Genomic DNA, 16935 nt, shown 5'->3' with positions numbered 1-16935 from the left:
CGGCAACAGCCGTAAGCGGAGTCCTGATCAGGGAAGAACGCGGGGAGCAGAAACCTATTTTTTACATAAGCAAAACCTTGCTGGATGCCGAATCTAGGTATCCGTTGATGGAAAAATTGGCATGCGCGGTCGTAACATCGGCCCGAAAACTACGACCATATTTCCAATCCCACACGATTGTTATCCTCACGACTTTTCCCTTACGGACAATTTTGCATAGCCCAAGTCAATCAGGCCGATTGGCGAAGTGGGCGGTCGAGTTGAGCGAGTATGACATCGAATACCGACCAAGGACGAGCGCAAAATCACAGGTGCTCGCGGACTTTTTGGTCGAACTTCCAACGGGAGCAATAACCAACGAGGAACCAAATTCCACCTGGCTCCTCCACGTCGACGGATCTTCATCCAAGCAAGGATCGGGTATCGGGATCCGTCTCACATCTCCAACAAGCGAGATCCTGGAACAATCGTTCAGACTGGAATTCCATGCCTCAAACAACGAGGCCGAATACGAAGCATTGATCGCAGGTCTACGTTTGGCTCACGGCTTAAAAATACGCAATCTCCACGCTTACTGCGACTCCCAGTTAGTGGCCAGTCAATTCAGCGGAGAATATGAAGCCAGAGACGAACGGATGGACGCGTACCTCAAACTGGTCCAAGGTCTAGCTCAAGACTTCGACTGTTTCGCCCTTACCCGGATCCCCCGTTCCGAGAATGTCCAGGCGGACGCCCTCGCGGCCTTAGCATCAAGTTCCGATCCAGGACTCAAAAGGGTAATTCCGGTCGAGTTCATCGAACATCCGAGTATCGGACCCCCAGTCGTTGTCAATCTCATAGAGGGTCAAGACGACGAGGAAGAAGAGATTACGATACCACCACCATCGGAGCAATCCGATTACGGTTGTGATACCCCATGGCTTCAGACGATTCGAGACTACATTATCGACGGGCAACTGCCCGCCGAAAAATGGTCAGCTCGCAAGATCCGAACACAGGCCGCACGCTACGTAACAGTGGACGGCGAAATCTACAAGTGGAGATTCTCCGGACCGCTCCTGACGTGCCTGGAAGGAGAAAAGGCGAGGAAAGTAATGGAGGAAATACATTCCGGCTCATGCGGCAACCATTCCGGCGGAAGATCACTAGCCGTGAAAATCAAACGCCACGGGTACTATTGGCCAACAATGATCGGAGATTGCGAAAAATTCGCACGAAAATGCGAAAAATGCCAAAGGCATGCGCCAACTATCCGACAACCCGCCGAAGTTCTTTCCTCCATCACGTCGCCTTATCCCTTTATGCGCTGGGCCATGGATATTGTCGGACCTCTGCATAATTCAAAGCAAAAGCGTTTCCTTCTAGTCCTTACCGATTTCTTCTCAAAATGGGTAGAGGCGGACTCGTACGCGAGTATAAAAGACGTCCAAGTCGAGAATTTCGTATGGAAAAACATCATCTGTAGGCATGGAGTTCCTTACGAAATCGTAACCGATAACGGGTCTCAATTTATTTCCACCCGATTCGAGGCATTCTGCGAAAAGTGGAAGATACGACTCAACAAGTCAACTCCCAGATATCCGCAGTGCAACGGACAGGCTGAAACAATCAACAAGACCATTCTCGACGGACTGAAGAAACGCTTGGAGGCCAAAAAAGGTAGATGGGCCGACGAACTCGAGGGAGTCCTCTGGTCTCACCGTACCACCCCAAGGCGAGCAACGGGAGAAACTCCCTTCGCCTTGGTATACGGCGCGGAGTGCATGATTCCCGCGGAAGTAGAATTTCCCGGTGTTCGAAGAAGGTTCTTACCCGAACGAGAGGAACTCAACAATGCTATGCTCTTGGACGATCTCGACCTCATTAACGAACGCCGGGATCGAGCGCTCATCCGAATTCAAAACTACCAGCACGCCGCTGCGAGATACTATAACTCCAACGTACGGAACCGAAGGTTCAATCAGGGAGATCTGGTCCTTCGCAAAGTCTTCCAAAACACCGCTGAACGAAACGCGGGAAAACTCGGAGCAAACTGGGAAGGTCCCTATAAAATCGAAAAAGTCGTCCGACCAGGTTCTTACGAAATAGCCAACATGCAGGGCATAAAAATCCCTAGAACCTGGAATGCGATGCATCTCAAAAAATACTATCACTAAACGAACCAACTCGCAATCACTGAACTACGAGACGGCTTGATCTCCGCAAGGAGTACGTAGGCAGTTTGCCGAAAGGCAAATTCAGCTGTCCTCCCTTATTAAAAAGGGGGGGGAGTGGGTACGTATACTCGTATACTCCCAAAAAATCGAAAAACTTCTTACCGCACTTTTGGTGTTTTCGACTTATCAAAACATCCTCACCCGCGAAATCGCAACGAGGTCTTCGGAAATTGGTCGGCCGCTTGGGAGAATCGAACCTTTAGCATCGCGAGACGTCGCAAAAGATGCCTCAAAATTGGTTTCTTCCGAGCAAACGAAATCTCCGCAAAAAGACACATATATGCACACATTAACATTTATTTTGCGCAAATTAATCAAAACAACGGCACACGCCACCAAGTCCGATGCTGATCACATCGAACTCACAAACGTCCTAAACAGACATAGCCATCTCATGGAGATGACTCTCTTACATCCGACACAAGGATAATAGCGCTATAAAAGAAATCCGAAATTTTGGTCTAGCACTTCCGGTCTCCGGAGAGATGCTCGATTCGTATCAAACAAGTCGTATAAGCCGAGAACTTTTCGCGGACTTTACATCGATACGAATCAGGAAGAAATCGCGACAGGAAAAACGATAGCCGGTTAGTCACCGCACAATCCTTAAACCGAAAGTAAACCTAGGTCTTGCCCTAAACCCAGCGCACTGGTCTCTAACATCTCAAAGGCATGATATCGAAAGATAAGAGATTCTTAAACCACGCCTCTATGTTTACGTTCGATACCTTCAGCGCCCCCGCAGAGTTCACATCTCGCGGAAGAACTCTCGAAACAGGTCTCGAATAAAACATTTCACAATCGAAGAAGGATATGAGACGACAACTCATCACCTTCCTCCCCACTATTCACAAATTCATAAAAACGTTATCCGATTATCATACCATAAAGCCGCGGAGCGGCAGGGATTCAAAGCCACACACGGCCAGTCCCGATATACAAACAAGGCCGTTCAAGGCCGAAGCATAAAGACATAAAAAAAAAAAAAAATCTCTCGCAAGAGATCTAACCCAAGTCACCCTCAGAACTTACGCTCCCTCTTCACCCGCCGCCTCGTCCGAGCCTGGAGCCGCGTCGCTTCCGTTCTCTCCGACCATCGGATCTTTCCCCTCTGGGTCTTCTGGACACGTCGGAAGGAAGCAAGCGGATTTTAGGTCGGCCAGGATGAGACCGAAATCGCCATCCTCGGCCGCCATATCTCCCTTGCAGCCGGACAGTCGGGCCTCTTCGGCCTCCAAGGTCGGGGGAGTCTCACTTTGGAACGACCGAACCACGGCCATCCCGCCCTCAATCGTCGCCAAAGCGAAATCCCTGCTCCGGATACACTCGAGGGAACCCAGGGAAGCAGAAATCTTCGCCAAGCGAGCCTGAAACTCCGCACGAAGGGCATCCGTAGCCTCTTGGATCCCGCGGCGCGCTAGTCCAGCGTCACTCTCGATCTGACGCTGGAGTCGACGCACCTCCGAGGATTTGGCCTTCCTGGTTTTCTTTTCCTTAAGCAAGGAACTCGCCGTCTTCCCGAGGTCCCTCTCAAGCTCTCCTATCGCAACCTCGAGCTTCGACACTTTCGCAGAGTGAGAGTCCTCGACAGCCGTCAACATAGCCTCGGTTTCGGACCATCTGCCCTGAAGCTCCACCAACTCCCCGGAAAGACGACTGGTCTCAGAACCACATTCGCTGATCATCCCATCGATCAACGATATGAACTGCGAACGGTAAAAATTCTTAAGACTAAGTCCATGAAAAGAATGCACGAAAGACGATCGAGAATTCAAACAAGAAACAAACCTTTCCGCGAAGTCCCGATGCTAGGCTCGACCCACCTCGCTGCGAAGTCTCCCCGTCACCGCTCTTGGCCAGTTTCCTCTTCCGACTCTTAGGCTGAGTAGCCTGGACAGCGCTAGGAGCACGCAATGCCAGAACGATTTCTTTTCTGGCTGGAGGCGGAGGCATAGAGTCAGCGGCCTTCTCTTTGTCCTCGACGAGGATCGGAGTCGTGGAAGATCCCGCAGGTAGGACTTGCGGGGGAGGAGCCGCGACGCCGGTCCCATGACACGGGGCAACGACCTGCGCGGAGGAAGACGGAAACTCGGAGCCAGTCTGAGCCAATTCTTTCTCGGCTTGGCGACGAACTAGTTTCTCTCGGAAAGAAAGATGACCGGCAACACAAGCCGGCACTTCCGCCGGAGAAGTTGGAACCGGAGCCGGAGAAGTGGCCTCACCCATCTCGACGTCGGAATCCTTCTTATCACCTTGGGAGGAAGACATGTTGAAAGGAAAGTTATGAAACTAGAGAGGTTTTTGAAGAAAATGAAGGAGGAAAGGTGTGAAGAAAATGAATGACAAGAGCTCACTACTTATAGAAGTATGGGTTCGGAATGTCGCCTCGACAACTTTTTTCCGCGGAGTTTTAACTGTAAATTTCGTCCAATACACTTAACCTTGTCAAAGTCATCTATCCGCCCGCTAGAGTCACAACTCTAACGGGCTGGGGGGCTAACTGTTGGGGTCAAAAACGGTTACGACAAATTTAACATTCAAAACGTCCGAAGAAGAAAATAAGAGTTTCTCCGAAGAGTACTTTTCGAAATAGATTCTTCCTTACGAAAAAGCTTGGCGGAAGAAAGAATCGAGACGTCCGACGAAAGCTCGAAACAGGTCGTTACGCAGCGACTGAACGTCCGTCCCGCTCGGTCGCTACGTAGCGACCGAGCGATCGTCCCGCTCGGTCGCTACGTAGCGACCGAACTCAAGCCAAGGCTCGGTCGCTACGTAGCGACCGAACGATCGTCCCGCTCGGTCGCTACGTAGCGATCGTTCCGCTCGGTCGCTACGTAGCGACCGAGCTCGAACCAAAGCTCGGTCGCTACGTAGCGACCGAGCGCTCGTCCCGCTCGGTCGCTACGTAGCGATCGTCCCGCTCGGTCGCTACGTAGCGACCGAGCGATCGTCCCGCTCGGTCGCTACGTAGCGACCGAGCTCGAGCCAAAGCTCGGTCGCTACGTAGCGACCGAGCTCGAGCCAAAGCTCGGTCGCTACGTAGCGACCGAGCTCGAGCCAAAGCTCGGTCGCTACGTAGCGACCGAGCTCAAGCCGAAGCTCGGTCGCTACGTAGCGACCGAGCACTCGTTTCGCTCGGTCGCTACATCGCGACCGGGCTCGAGCCAAAGTTCGGTCGCTGTGTAGCGATTGAACCTTTCCGAACATCGATACGACACCAGTCCTTGCATTCTCGTCAAACCTTCGAATGCTATCTCCCGAAGACCGTAGCAAGCTCAGTCTATGTTTCCCGCTATTCTAATTCATCGATCAAACTTCGCGGATTAGAAACCGCGGAAAACTCGTAGTAAACGTGTCGAGTCGGAAGACGGCCCAAAGGGACCTAAAACACGACTCGAGGCCCATCCTACGATTTTTCCTAACCAAAAGCCCGTGAACCACAGCATGGTTCGCGCTTGGCCCACGAGGAAGGATAAATGTCAAGTTTCCGCGGATAAATACGGAAGTTTTGAAGATAATTGTGAAGATCGGGAAAAATGGAATATCTCCATTTTTATGCTATGACGGCTTAAGGGCAGAAGAGTAAAAGCGTAAACCGACCTTGGAGCTAGTATATAAGGAGTCCTAGGCGAGGAGCAGAGGGGAGAACTTTTTCAGAGCAAACTTAGCACTTAGAGCGATTTAGGCAACTTTCCGTTTTTGTTATTTCGAGCTGCGACTCAATTAGGTTTAGCCGTCTTAGGGTTGCTAGAACTAGGAATCTCGCCGACAGCTCTCGAGCCCAGGCTTATACCTTGTTGTAACGCTCATACGCAGATTCGGAATAAGATCTACTTTGCTCTCTTTTCGATTTCTTATTTTTATCGTTGTTATTCTCGTGTTCTGATTGCTTGACGTGTGGTAATTAACAGATATCCGGGTCCTCTGGGAAACTAGGGTTTTCTTAGTTTTCTTATTTAAACGGAAATCGACAGTGCGAATTTCGGTTCCCACAAGAGTTTGTACGTATTTTGAGGGTTAACAAAACAGTAACAGTTTCTGTTCAGTTGTTGCAAGCCATGAGTATTATCAGATGCTATATATCTGTGAGTTCTTAACTTGAAAGAGGATAAAAGAAAGTAGAGTAACATACGGATGCAAAACGTAGCTCGAGGCTGTAATTCAGGCTATAGATTACTTGGGAGCAGCTTCCTGTTGGTTATAGACAAGTCTTGCATCGGTTTAGGTTCAATTGCTTAGCTTAGATTAGACTTGGTTTAGAATGGTTTAAGCTTGTAATTTAGAATAAACCGGATCTCTCTCTCTTTAGCTAGGAGATACGCGTGTGTCATGTACACGTGTTAAGGTTAACTAACTCGAGTTATAAGAGTCTGTTAGCTGTAGTTAAGAGTTAATAAGCAGAGCTGATTAGGAGTTGTTAGATCAGTTGATGCGAGATTAACAAGAGAGAGAGTCCGTGAGATTGAGCTGTAGAGATGGTGACTCGAGTGTGAGATCATTCGTTGAAGATAGTAGATTGCTGGTTCAATCCCAGCTCCGGTGAAGTATAGCGGCCACACACCTAGTTAACGGTGATGGTGCGGTGAACACCGGGTAAACAGATCGACGGTGTGCTCCGTAGAAGAGAAGTTCTAATCGGTTAAAGATTGACGCGATCTTCACAAATTGGTATCAGAGCTGAGGTTATCAAGTTCAGTCAAAGTCTACGAAGTTCAAGATCGGCGGCTCCGAGTGCGCAAACCGGAAAGCAAGATCTGCTAAGCGGTGAATCTGGTGATGGCGACTCACAAGATGAAGATGCAAATACAGATTACGATGTTCGACGGCACTGGAGACTTCGGAATCTGGAAGAAGAGGATGCTGGCAAACCTGAGCGTCCAAGGATTAAAAGACGTTCTGTCTCCGACGTCACAAGCTTTAGTGACTACAAAGACGGATGATGAGGATGAAGAATCGAAGAAGAAGCATGAACTTGACGAAGTTTCAAGATTGGAAAGAGATGAGAAGGCGATGAACATAATCTTCATGAGTGTTGGAGATCATGTTCTTAGGAAGCTTGACAAGGTCAAGACTGCTTCGGAGGCGTGGGAGCTGCTCGACAAGTTGTACATGGCCAAGACGCTACCTAATCGAGTGCACGCTCAACTCAAGGTGTACTCATTTCGGATGCAAGATTCCAGAACCATTGATCAGAATGTTGATGACTTCCTCAAACTCATTGCAGACCTCAACAATCTCAACATAGAGATTCCAGAAGAAGTACAAGCCATACTTCTTCTCAATGCGTTACCAAGCAGATATGACTCCCTCAAGGAAACTTTAAAGTATAGTAGAGAGGCCATAAGAGTTGATGAGGTCGCTAGTGCGGCTAAGTCTAAGGAGATGGAGTATAAGGAAACCTCTACTACGAAGCTAAATGGGGAGGGTAACTACGTAAGGGGTAGAGCTGACAGTAGAAACAGGAGCTACTGCTCAGGCAAGAGCAACGGGAGATCGAGGTCTAAGAGCAAGGAAGGAAAGCGTCTGTGTTGGATCTGCGGAAAAGAGGGTTACTTCAAGAAGCAATGCTACAAATGGCTTGACAAGAACAAAGATCAAAAGTCGACTCAAGACAGGGGAGAGGCATCATTGGTTAAAGATGATGCAAAGGATCTTGTTGGCCTCCTAGTAGCAGAAGCAAACTCATTAACTGCAGACAGGGATGAGTGGGTATTGGACACAGGGTGTTCTTTCCATATGACACCAAGGAGAGATGTGTTTATTGACCTGCAGGAGTCTACATGTGGGAGAGTGAGAATGGCGAATAATACGGTAGCTGAAGTCAAAGGTATGGGATCAGTGAGGTTCAAGAACCAAGATGGCACTACCTTCCTGCTTAGTGAGGTCAGATTCATGCCTGAGATCTCAAGGAACCTGATCTCAATGGGAACACTCGAGGAGAAAGGATGTGAGTTCAAAGCGGCTAATGGTGTCCTTAAGGTCATCAAGGGATGCACAGTATTCATGAAGGGTATTAGAAGACAGTCATTGTATATTCTTGAGGCAAAGGCCAAGACTCTATGTTCCGTCAAAGGAGAAACAAGCTCAGTAGCGGCTACTGATAAGGCTATGGACGACACACGCCTATGGCACAGCAGGCTTGGGCACTTGGGACAAAAGGGAATGGAAGTGTTAAAGAAGAACGGCTACTTTGGTAAGAGCATAGTTGAAGACCTGAAGTTTTGTGAAGCTTGTGTAATTGGAAAGACTCATAAAGTCAGTTTCAGTCAGGCTAAGCATGTCACCAAAGAAAGATTGGACTATGTCCACTCGGATCTATGGAGCTCACCAAACGTGCCACCGAGCCTCAACCAAAGCCAGTACTTTATCTCATTTACAGATGATCGCACAAGAAAGGTGTGGTTATACTTCCTAAGGTTTAAAGATGAAGCCTTTCAGAGCTTCGTTAACTGGAAGAAGATGGTCGAGACACAAAGCGAAAGAAAGGTCAAGAGGTTGAGAACTGACAACGGCTTGGAGTTCTGCAACCGACAGTTCGATGGATTCTGCAAGGAGAATGGTATTGTAAGGCACAGAACGTGTACCTACACGCCACAACAAAACGGCGTGGCCGAGAGACTCAATAGGACGATCATGAATAAAGTCAGAAGCATGTTGAGTGAGAGTGGCTTAGAACTGAAATTTTGGGCTGAAGCAGCATCAACCGCCGTGTATCTAATAAATAGGTCACCTTCATCTGCTCTGGAGTTCAAGATACCAGAAGAGATGTGGACATCATCCACCCCAGACCTCAGTAATCTTAAGAGATTTGGCTGCTTGGCGTATGTTCACTCCACAAAAGGCAAGCTATTACCAAGGGCCAAGAAAGGGGTATTTACGGGTTATCCAGATGGAGTTAAGGGATACAAGGTGTGGCTACTGGAGGAACAGAAAGTAGTGATCAGCCGGAATGTAGTGTTCAGAGAAGAACAAGTCTATAAAGATGTGAGTACAGGAAAGTTTGAAGACGAAGCTTCAAAGACTAACTCTGTGCTTATTGACCTGAAGCAACTCAAAGAGGATGATTTAGAGATGACATCTCCGGCAGGAACTTCACAGTCAGAACATGAAGAAACAGAACAGAGTAGTAGCGACCTCAGTGATTATCAGCTGGCTAGAGACAGAGTCAGGAGGCAGACAAGACAACCACCAAGGCTGATGGATTATGAATGTGAAGTAACAGATGGTGAAGATCAGTTTGCAGGGTTCGTTTGTCTCATGTCTGAAGATACAACAACTGAACCAAACTCATTTAAAGAGGCTATGTCCGATCCAGACAACGACAAGTGGACAGAAGCAGCTCAAGATGAGATGACATCTTTGGAAGCAAACGATACATGGGAGCTAATAGAAAGACCAAAAGATCAGAGGGAAATAGGGTGTAGGTGGTTATTCAAAAGAAAGGCAGGGATTGCAGGAGTAGAACCACCGAGATACAAAGCACGTTTAGTTGCGAAAGGCTATTCCCAAAAGGAAGGAATAGATTACCAAGAGATCTTTGCTCCGGTCGTAAAACACGTATCAATCAGGTTTGTGCTATCCGCAGTTGCTCACTTTGACATGGAACTGCAGCAAATGGACGTCAAGACGGCATTTCTGCATGGAAACTTGGAGGAGTTTATAGTCATGGAGCAACCTGAGGGGTTCATAGACAAGAAGTTTCCAAACAGAGTATGCAGACTCAAGAGATCTCTGTATGGGTTGAAACAAAGCCCACGACAGTGGAATAAGAGGTTTGACGACTTCGTAAGAGCAAAGGAGTATGTGAGAAGTGAGTATGATCCATGCGTCTACTTTAAGACAAACAGTCAAGGGGAATTCATCTACATGCTTCTTTACGTGGACGACATTCTCATAGTGTCAGTGAACAAGACAGAAGTTCAAAAGCTGAAGAAAGTGTTGAGTGCTGAGTTCGACATGAAGGATCTGGGAGATGCCAAGAAGATTTTGGGAATGGAGATCACAAGGAACAGAGAGAAGGGAGAATTAAGTGTATCCCAAGAGGGTTACTTGTGGAAGGTCTTGGGAAAGTTCGAAATGGATCAGTGTAAAGAAGTAGCTACTCCGTTGGGTGCTCACTTTAGTCTAAAAGCAGCAACTGATAAAGAACTACAGTCTCAGGAGGAGTATATGAAGAGGATTCCGTATCAGAACGCAGTTGGCAGCATTATGTATTCCATGGTTGGGACGCGTCCGGATTTGGCTCATGTAGTCGGGGTTATTAGTAGGTTTATGACTAAGCCGATTAAGGAGCACTGGCAGGCGGTGAAGTGGGCTCTGAGATACATAAAGGGTTCTGTGGATACGCGATTGAGCTTCAAGAGCAAGGGTGATTTTGTTGTGAAAGGTTATTGTGATTCTGACTACGGTGGTGACTTGGATAATGCCAAGTCGACTACAGGCATGGTGTTTACAGCCGGAGGCAATCCAGTTAGCTGGAGATCATCATTACAGAAGGTAGTAGCTCTTTCCACTACAGAAGCGGAGTACATAGCCTTATCTGAAGCTGTTAAGGAAGGAGTTTGGTTGAAACGGTTCGCTGAGGAGTTGGGTTTTCCTCAAGACTCAGTGGAGATATTTTGTGACAGTCAAAGTGCTATTGCACTATCGAAGAATGCTGTATATCACGAGCGAACCAAGCAAATGGCCACGAAGTATCACTTCATCAGAGATTTGATCAAAGTTGGAGAAGTCCAAGTATTGAAGATTGCTACAGCAAACAATCCTGCAGATATATTTACCAAGGTTCTACCAGTGTTCAAGATGAGGGAAGCATTGAAGATGCTTTGAGTTACTAAAGACTAGAGATACTGTCTTTGAGCTAAGTCCGGTAAAGGGCTTAGGGAGGAGCTCGGTGGAGAGCTCGAGAAGGGTCAGGTGAAGGATTCAGGTTGAGAAGACAGGAAGCTATATCCAAGTAAGTGATATGAAGACGAACTTGTCTAAGGAGGAGATTTGTTGGTTATAGACAAGTCTTGCATCGGTTTAGGTTCAATTGCTTAGCTTAGATTAGACTTGGTTTAGAATGGTTTAAGCTTGTAATTGAGAATAAACCGGATCTCTCTCTCTCTCTTTAGCTAGGAGATACGCGTGTGTCATGTACACGTGTTAAGGTTAACTAACTCGAGTTATAAGAGGCTGTTAGCTGTAGTTAAGAGTTAATAAGCAGAGCTGATTAGGAGTTGTTAGATCAGTTGATGCGAGATTAACAAGAGAGAGAGTCCGTGAGATTGAGCTGTAGAGACGGTGACTCGAGTGTGAGATCATTCGTTGAAGATAGTAGATTGCTGGTTCAATCCCAGCTCCGGTGAAGTATAGCGGCCACACACCTAGTTAACGGTGGTGGTGCGGTGAACACTGGGTAAACAGATCGACGGTGTGCTCCGTAGAAGAGAAGTTCTAATCGGTTAAAGATTGACGCGATCTTCACACTTCCTATTATCAAACTTCAAAAGAATTCTCAAAACCAAATTGATAAAACAAGATCACGTTCTAATCCTTTTCTAAGGGAGACGTTTCCATTTTTTGTTTTTTAGCTATTTTTGTTTTTTTTTTGTTAGTTTTAATTCTTGGGCAATTCTCTTAAATAGATCATTTTCAAGTTTTGATCACAAAAATAGATCACGAAGAAGAAAATGACCAAAATATTTAATTTAATAGGTAAAAGGACCCTAATACACTAGATATATAAAAATAAAAAAAATAATAATAACAAAAATAAAAAAATAAAAAAATAATAAAAAAATTATAGTTTTCGATTATTGTTGTAAACTAATGGGAGAAAGAGATTCTATATTTCTCATAATTATGAAGGCCTTTATATATATAGGGAATTAAAGTAGACCGTCATAGATAAATGGAAAGTATACAAATCCTAAAGTGATTAGGAAAAGAAAATCCTAAGCATATAAGGAAAAGGAAACTGTCTAATTAGAAAGAAAATATGCCTATTTGGTTATGGCATTCACAAATCGGTTCATAACACTCCTCCTTGAATGTTATAACCATAAGAGTTCGTAATACGCTTTGGATGTTGCCTCATTAAAACCTTTCCAAGAAAATCCAGTGGGACAAAACCATGGATAAGGAAAAAGAGTACAACACGTATTACAAAACCATGGAAGAGTCAAAGCGCCCCCCTTGTTGCAGCAGAGCAATACTAATGGATTGGTTTTCAGCAAATCGTTCAATTCCATTTACGATACTTCTATGTACGGTCGATTGCAGCTCAACAATGGCCTCACTCGTACTCCTCAAATGGGATTAGTTTCTTATTAGTTCGGGTTTTGATATGTAAAAAAAGGAACAACCTTTTTGTCTCTGTCGTGGTGTAAAGTTTATAACTTTTGAGTGGTGTCTCTCTTATTAGACTTTGTGTGTGTGTTTTGTTATAATCTGACAGATGGAATAGCTGGAACTTCTTTGCTTGCAATATCAATGAAACTGTCATTAAGGAAACTGGTAAAAAGCTACTCTCAAATGTTTCATATGATGATTACTTTTTGTTATTGTGTGTTCATTGTAGTTAATGATTTTTTTAAAACTTCAATTAAACAGCTATTGCTTTGGTCTCCTCTGGCCTGGCTGATTTTAGGATACATACATGTCAATATTGGTACTGCTGTCCCCTTTGAACCTGACTCGTCATTACTTTTTTATCTGTAACTGATTCATGTTTCACAAGTTTTTGTTTTGTTGCAGATGATTGTTGGTCCAATTTGTTACGTGATTCAAAGGTAATAATACTTGTACTAGAGAGTTTCTGTTTGATCTTCAAAGTACTAATTTGTAGTGAGCTCATGATGTCCTAAGGAGTGTGTGTTCTTCTGTAAAATGTTGAATTCTCAGGGACAATTGGTTCCACATCCTGAAACCTTCCCCCAAGGGATTAAGCTTCTTGCTGATTATGTTCATTCAAAGGGTCTCAAACTCGGTATATATTCTGACGCTGGGTAGATTCAAGCTTCATGCACCTTTGGAGGTATATTCTTTCCTTTGCAAAAGATTGATTGAGAAATGGTTCATATCAAATATGTAGTTGTTTGAAGCTGGGGATATACCAGTGACTTTTCCTAGATAGTTGTTAGACCAATTTGAAGCGTTCAATTTTCTTGGGCCAATGTATCTGTAGGATTTACTATAAAATATAGATTTCATAGTCTATTTAGAAAAGCTCAAACCTATTATCGATTTTGAAAAGAAAAACATATTTTTGTAATAAATTAATTAATTTATTTAAAATTACAAGGGGATTTTTGTATTACTTGAGCAAGTTGCAAAGTAACTTATGAATAGTTTAAATGTAAGTTACCTTATTTAGAGAAAACATTTCTTGCCCAAATTATTATCACATTTATTGAAATTTTAAATGTCAATTTACCTAAATGTTTCTAAATTCTTAATTCGTTTGTAATGACTTACCTTATTACAATATAAAATCCCCGGTGAAATAGTTAATAGGGGGATAACTTTCTTTAATTTATTTCAATATTTATTGTGAAAAAATAAATATAGAAACGTCATTTATTTTTATATTGTCGACAATATAAAGTTGTCTTATTGAGAATAAGCATTTCTTGCGCAAGTTAGTATCACATTAATTGACTTTTAAATCTTTCTAAATGGTTAATTCGTTTTTAATAACTTACCTTATTTTAAATATGCATTACTTGCGCAAGTTCTTATATATTAAATGCAAACCAGCTTATGATAGTGTAGAGTTAATATCTTTCTTTAATCTATTTCAATATTTATTGCGGAAAATAAATATTCAAACTAACTTATTATGAAAGTAATGTTGGAAGTGTCTAAGCTTGGATGCTCTGTTTTTTTAGGTGGTTTTTACTATGAATCGATGCTAACAATGATGTGAAAGTAATGTTGGAAGTTGGAGGACGATACTTATAAAGATGGTTGTTTGAAAATGATGTGATAGTACATGATGATGGAGGACACATGCAAGGCCAAAAAGGTTGTGGTTTACCGGTGGTGTCATTTTATTACGAAAGTTATTCATAGCTTTTTTGCATGCTTCCTGATATCACCAAGAGAAGTCATTTTTGGTCTTATGCATTTGTATATTTTTTGTCTCAAACAATCAAAATGGAAATAATTTTATTCATATATCCGAGATTTCTTTCTTATGGAAATGCATTCAAGCATTTGAATAACGACATCCGAGATTTCTTTCTTAATAAAACCTAATAAAAGTTAAAAATTTACTTCATCACTACTCATGTCCTTATTCATACGAATAAGAATATTTTGTTGCTCGAACAAGAAATTTACTTGACCTAGGTATCTCATATGCTCTTATAAATAAATTTTACATACTCGACATTCTATAGATCATATTTCGCCAAAGATGTTACAATCTCCACTCTCTATCTTCTGTATTATTATGTTATCACTAGGTTATACAAATCGAGTATGAAGGTTGATTTTTATCTTTGTCAAAACACAGTATTCTTGAAGCAATGGAAAGCATGAAGAAAACAATTTCTGAAATTATTGAAGCAAGGCTGGTAAATATTTTATTTTTTTCATTTTCCCAATCGTTTTCATTTTTTTTATCATACTAATTCAAATATGATTTCACTACAATTTTAATCAAAATAGGCTGGAACGTGCGTGGTTGTTGCTAAAATTGAAGCTATTGATTTGAAAAAACCATGGTATTACACTGCCTGCAATTTTTGCAAAAGAAAAATGGTCAGACAAGTAGATGGTTTTGAGGGAAACGTGCAACATCTTCAACAGAACCCTCTATACAACTACAAAACATGCAAAAAGGATGTTCAACATGCTATTCATTGGTATGGCCTTTTATAAACATTAATCTTGCTACCTTTCTAATCTCATATTATTATATGTTCTGAAACTAATTAAAATTGTTTATTTTTTAGTTATTACTTGGTTGTACGTATCTCTGATGAATCAAAAGGAGAAGCCAAGTTTTTGCTTTTCAACAATATTGGAAAGAAGCTCATTAGGAGACTTGCGTCTGAGTTAGTCCAAGAGGCTGCTCAGGTATTTCCTTCATTTCTAATATATATTAAAGAATATTTCATTTCTATATATTTTTGTATAATTATTTAAATTTTTTTACAGGAAAATCAACATTTTCTACCTCAATCTCTAACTGATTTAATTGGGAGGAAACTTCTATTTAAGATCACTATCGGAGATTATGGTCAAAAAGAACAAAATTCAGCATATGTTGTTGATTTAGTGATTGATGATGCAGTCATAATTCAACACTTTGATCCACATGTAATATTTGTTTATAGTTATAACTCACAATTATTTATACGCAGTATATGTTCTAACCAAATAATTGTTTTGTGCAGCCACATGTTGTGATTTTTAATGATTATGAGTCGGAAGAGGACTGAGTATTTAAGCGGTTATGGTAATCCAAAAGAAAGGAAGAAAGTTGAAGTCCATTATGCACGTGAAAATGGAAGAGTTTAAGAAATGATTTGTTTTCGTTTTCTTCAAATTTCATTATTTTTTCCATTGTCTCTGTTTTTGGTTTTATAGTTATGAGCATGAATTATGAGCTGTTATTTGATTCTTTTTTTGTAAACAGCTCCTTTAATCTATTTTTGTTTCCACATTATAGCCAATTTATTCTTTAAAATGTTAAATTTGAAAACCAATCACTAGAAAATAGTATAGAATTATATATCTAAGGTGTTCAAATAAGGTTAACCTTATATGTTAAACTTCCAAAAAATTCATAATAAATCATAAAACAATGTAAAAGAAGATATTATAGAATTATATTGTCATAAAGTGTTTTCCAATAAATATCATATTTACTTGCGCAAGGAATAGATAGCAACATGGTAAGAATTTGATAAGGAAAATTTGTTTGGCAAGAAAGGATTATACGTATATTTTGAAGACATTAAAAAAAACGTGCAGGTCATGGATCGATCTCTATTATACTTTGACGAAGATGTCGGTTTCTGAACTCTAATCTTCACTTTAGCGTCTAAGCTTGGATGTTCTGTTTTTTTTTAGGTGGTTTTTACTATCAATCCATGCTAACAATGTTGTGAAAGTAATGTTGGAGTATCAATCTGTCAATTTAATATTATTTTCTGACTATTTCGATGACGGTATGTCAATTTAATATTATTTTTTTTTCAATAAAATTTAGAAATTTAGAAATCTATCAAATAATGTTAACCCGTCCAATTGCTTACAAAATTTAAGAAATTTGTTTGCAGGTTTCTAATGGATTTTGTTTTCTTTACCGAGAATTGTACTTCATAATTTATATTATTTATGGATAATATTTTGAATTTTATTATATTTTATTTAATATGTCTACATAAAATTTTTGATATTATTTATGGAAAAATAATATTATTCACCTATAATAAAGAATTACAACACATATACAATACAATTCTAATTAATGATAATATAAAATCTGTTACTTCTAAAACTATACACTATTTATTTCATATTTTGAATGAAAGTATCTTCTTAAACACACAAATTATTTTGGGACGTTGCAATTATACATACACACAATAGCTGCCTCTTGATACTGAAGTTACTTTGTTCCCTCTCGTCCATGTAAAATATTGAGTACCAGCTTTTCTCCATGGCTGATGCTTTCTCCCAAAGACGGTGGTATTATGATGTAAAATCCGTTACTTCTAAA

At 42.0% G+C, this 16935-nt stretch overlaps 1 protein-coding gene across 2 annotated transcripts; it reads left to right on the top strand.

The window, feature by feature from the left end:
* The first annotated feature begins 11154 nt into the window (after positions 1-11154).
* LOC106345187 (alpha-galactosidase 3-like) lies at positions 11155-16505 on the top strand. Of its 2 annotated transcripts, XR_002664762.2 has the most exons (6): positions 11155-12716; positions 12813-12870; positions 12957-12991; positions 13104-13236; positions 14090-15527; positions 15605-16505. XR_002664762.2 is itself a non-coding variant. In XM_048780346.1 (4 exons), the coding sequence occupies exons 1-4, from the start codon at positions 12693-12695 to the stop codon at positions 13209-13211; spliced, it is 225 nt and encodes a 74-aa protein (XP_048636303.1). In that variant the 5' UTR covers positions 11164-12692; the 3' UTR covers positions 13212-14063. The 2 variants fall into 2 exon arrangements, 1 of the variants encoding a protein (XP_048636303.1); XM_048780346.1 differs by lacking the exons at positions 14090-15527; positions 15605-16505 and having other exon boundaries at positions 11164-12716; positions 13104-14063.
* The last annotated feature ends 430 nt before the right edge of the window (positions 16506-16935 follow it).

This window comes from Brassica napus, chromosome A5 (assembly GCF_020379485.1).
Source record: "Brassica napus cultivar Da-Ae chromosome A5, Da-Ae, whole genome shotgun sequence".
NCBI lineage: Eukaryota > Viridiplantae > Streptophyta > Magnoliopsida > Brassicales > Brassicaceae > Brassica > Brassica napus.
This window is presented reverse-complemented; position numbering and strand designations above follow the sequence as displayed.

Bases quoted from the DNA above. Each gene is read 5' to 3' on its own strand.
- LOC106345187 (XM_048780346.1), top strand. From the start codon at position 12,693: ATGAAACTGTCATTAAGGAAACTG. The intron at 12,717-12,812 runs GTAAAAAGCTAC...TCAATTAAACAG, and splicing joins AACTGTCATTAAGGAAACTG to CTATTGCTTTGGTCTCCTCT. The intron at 12,992-13,103 runs GTAATAATACTT...TTGAATTCTCAG, and splicing joins ATTTGTTACGTGATTCAAAG to GGACAATTGGTTCCACATCC.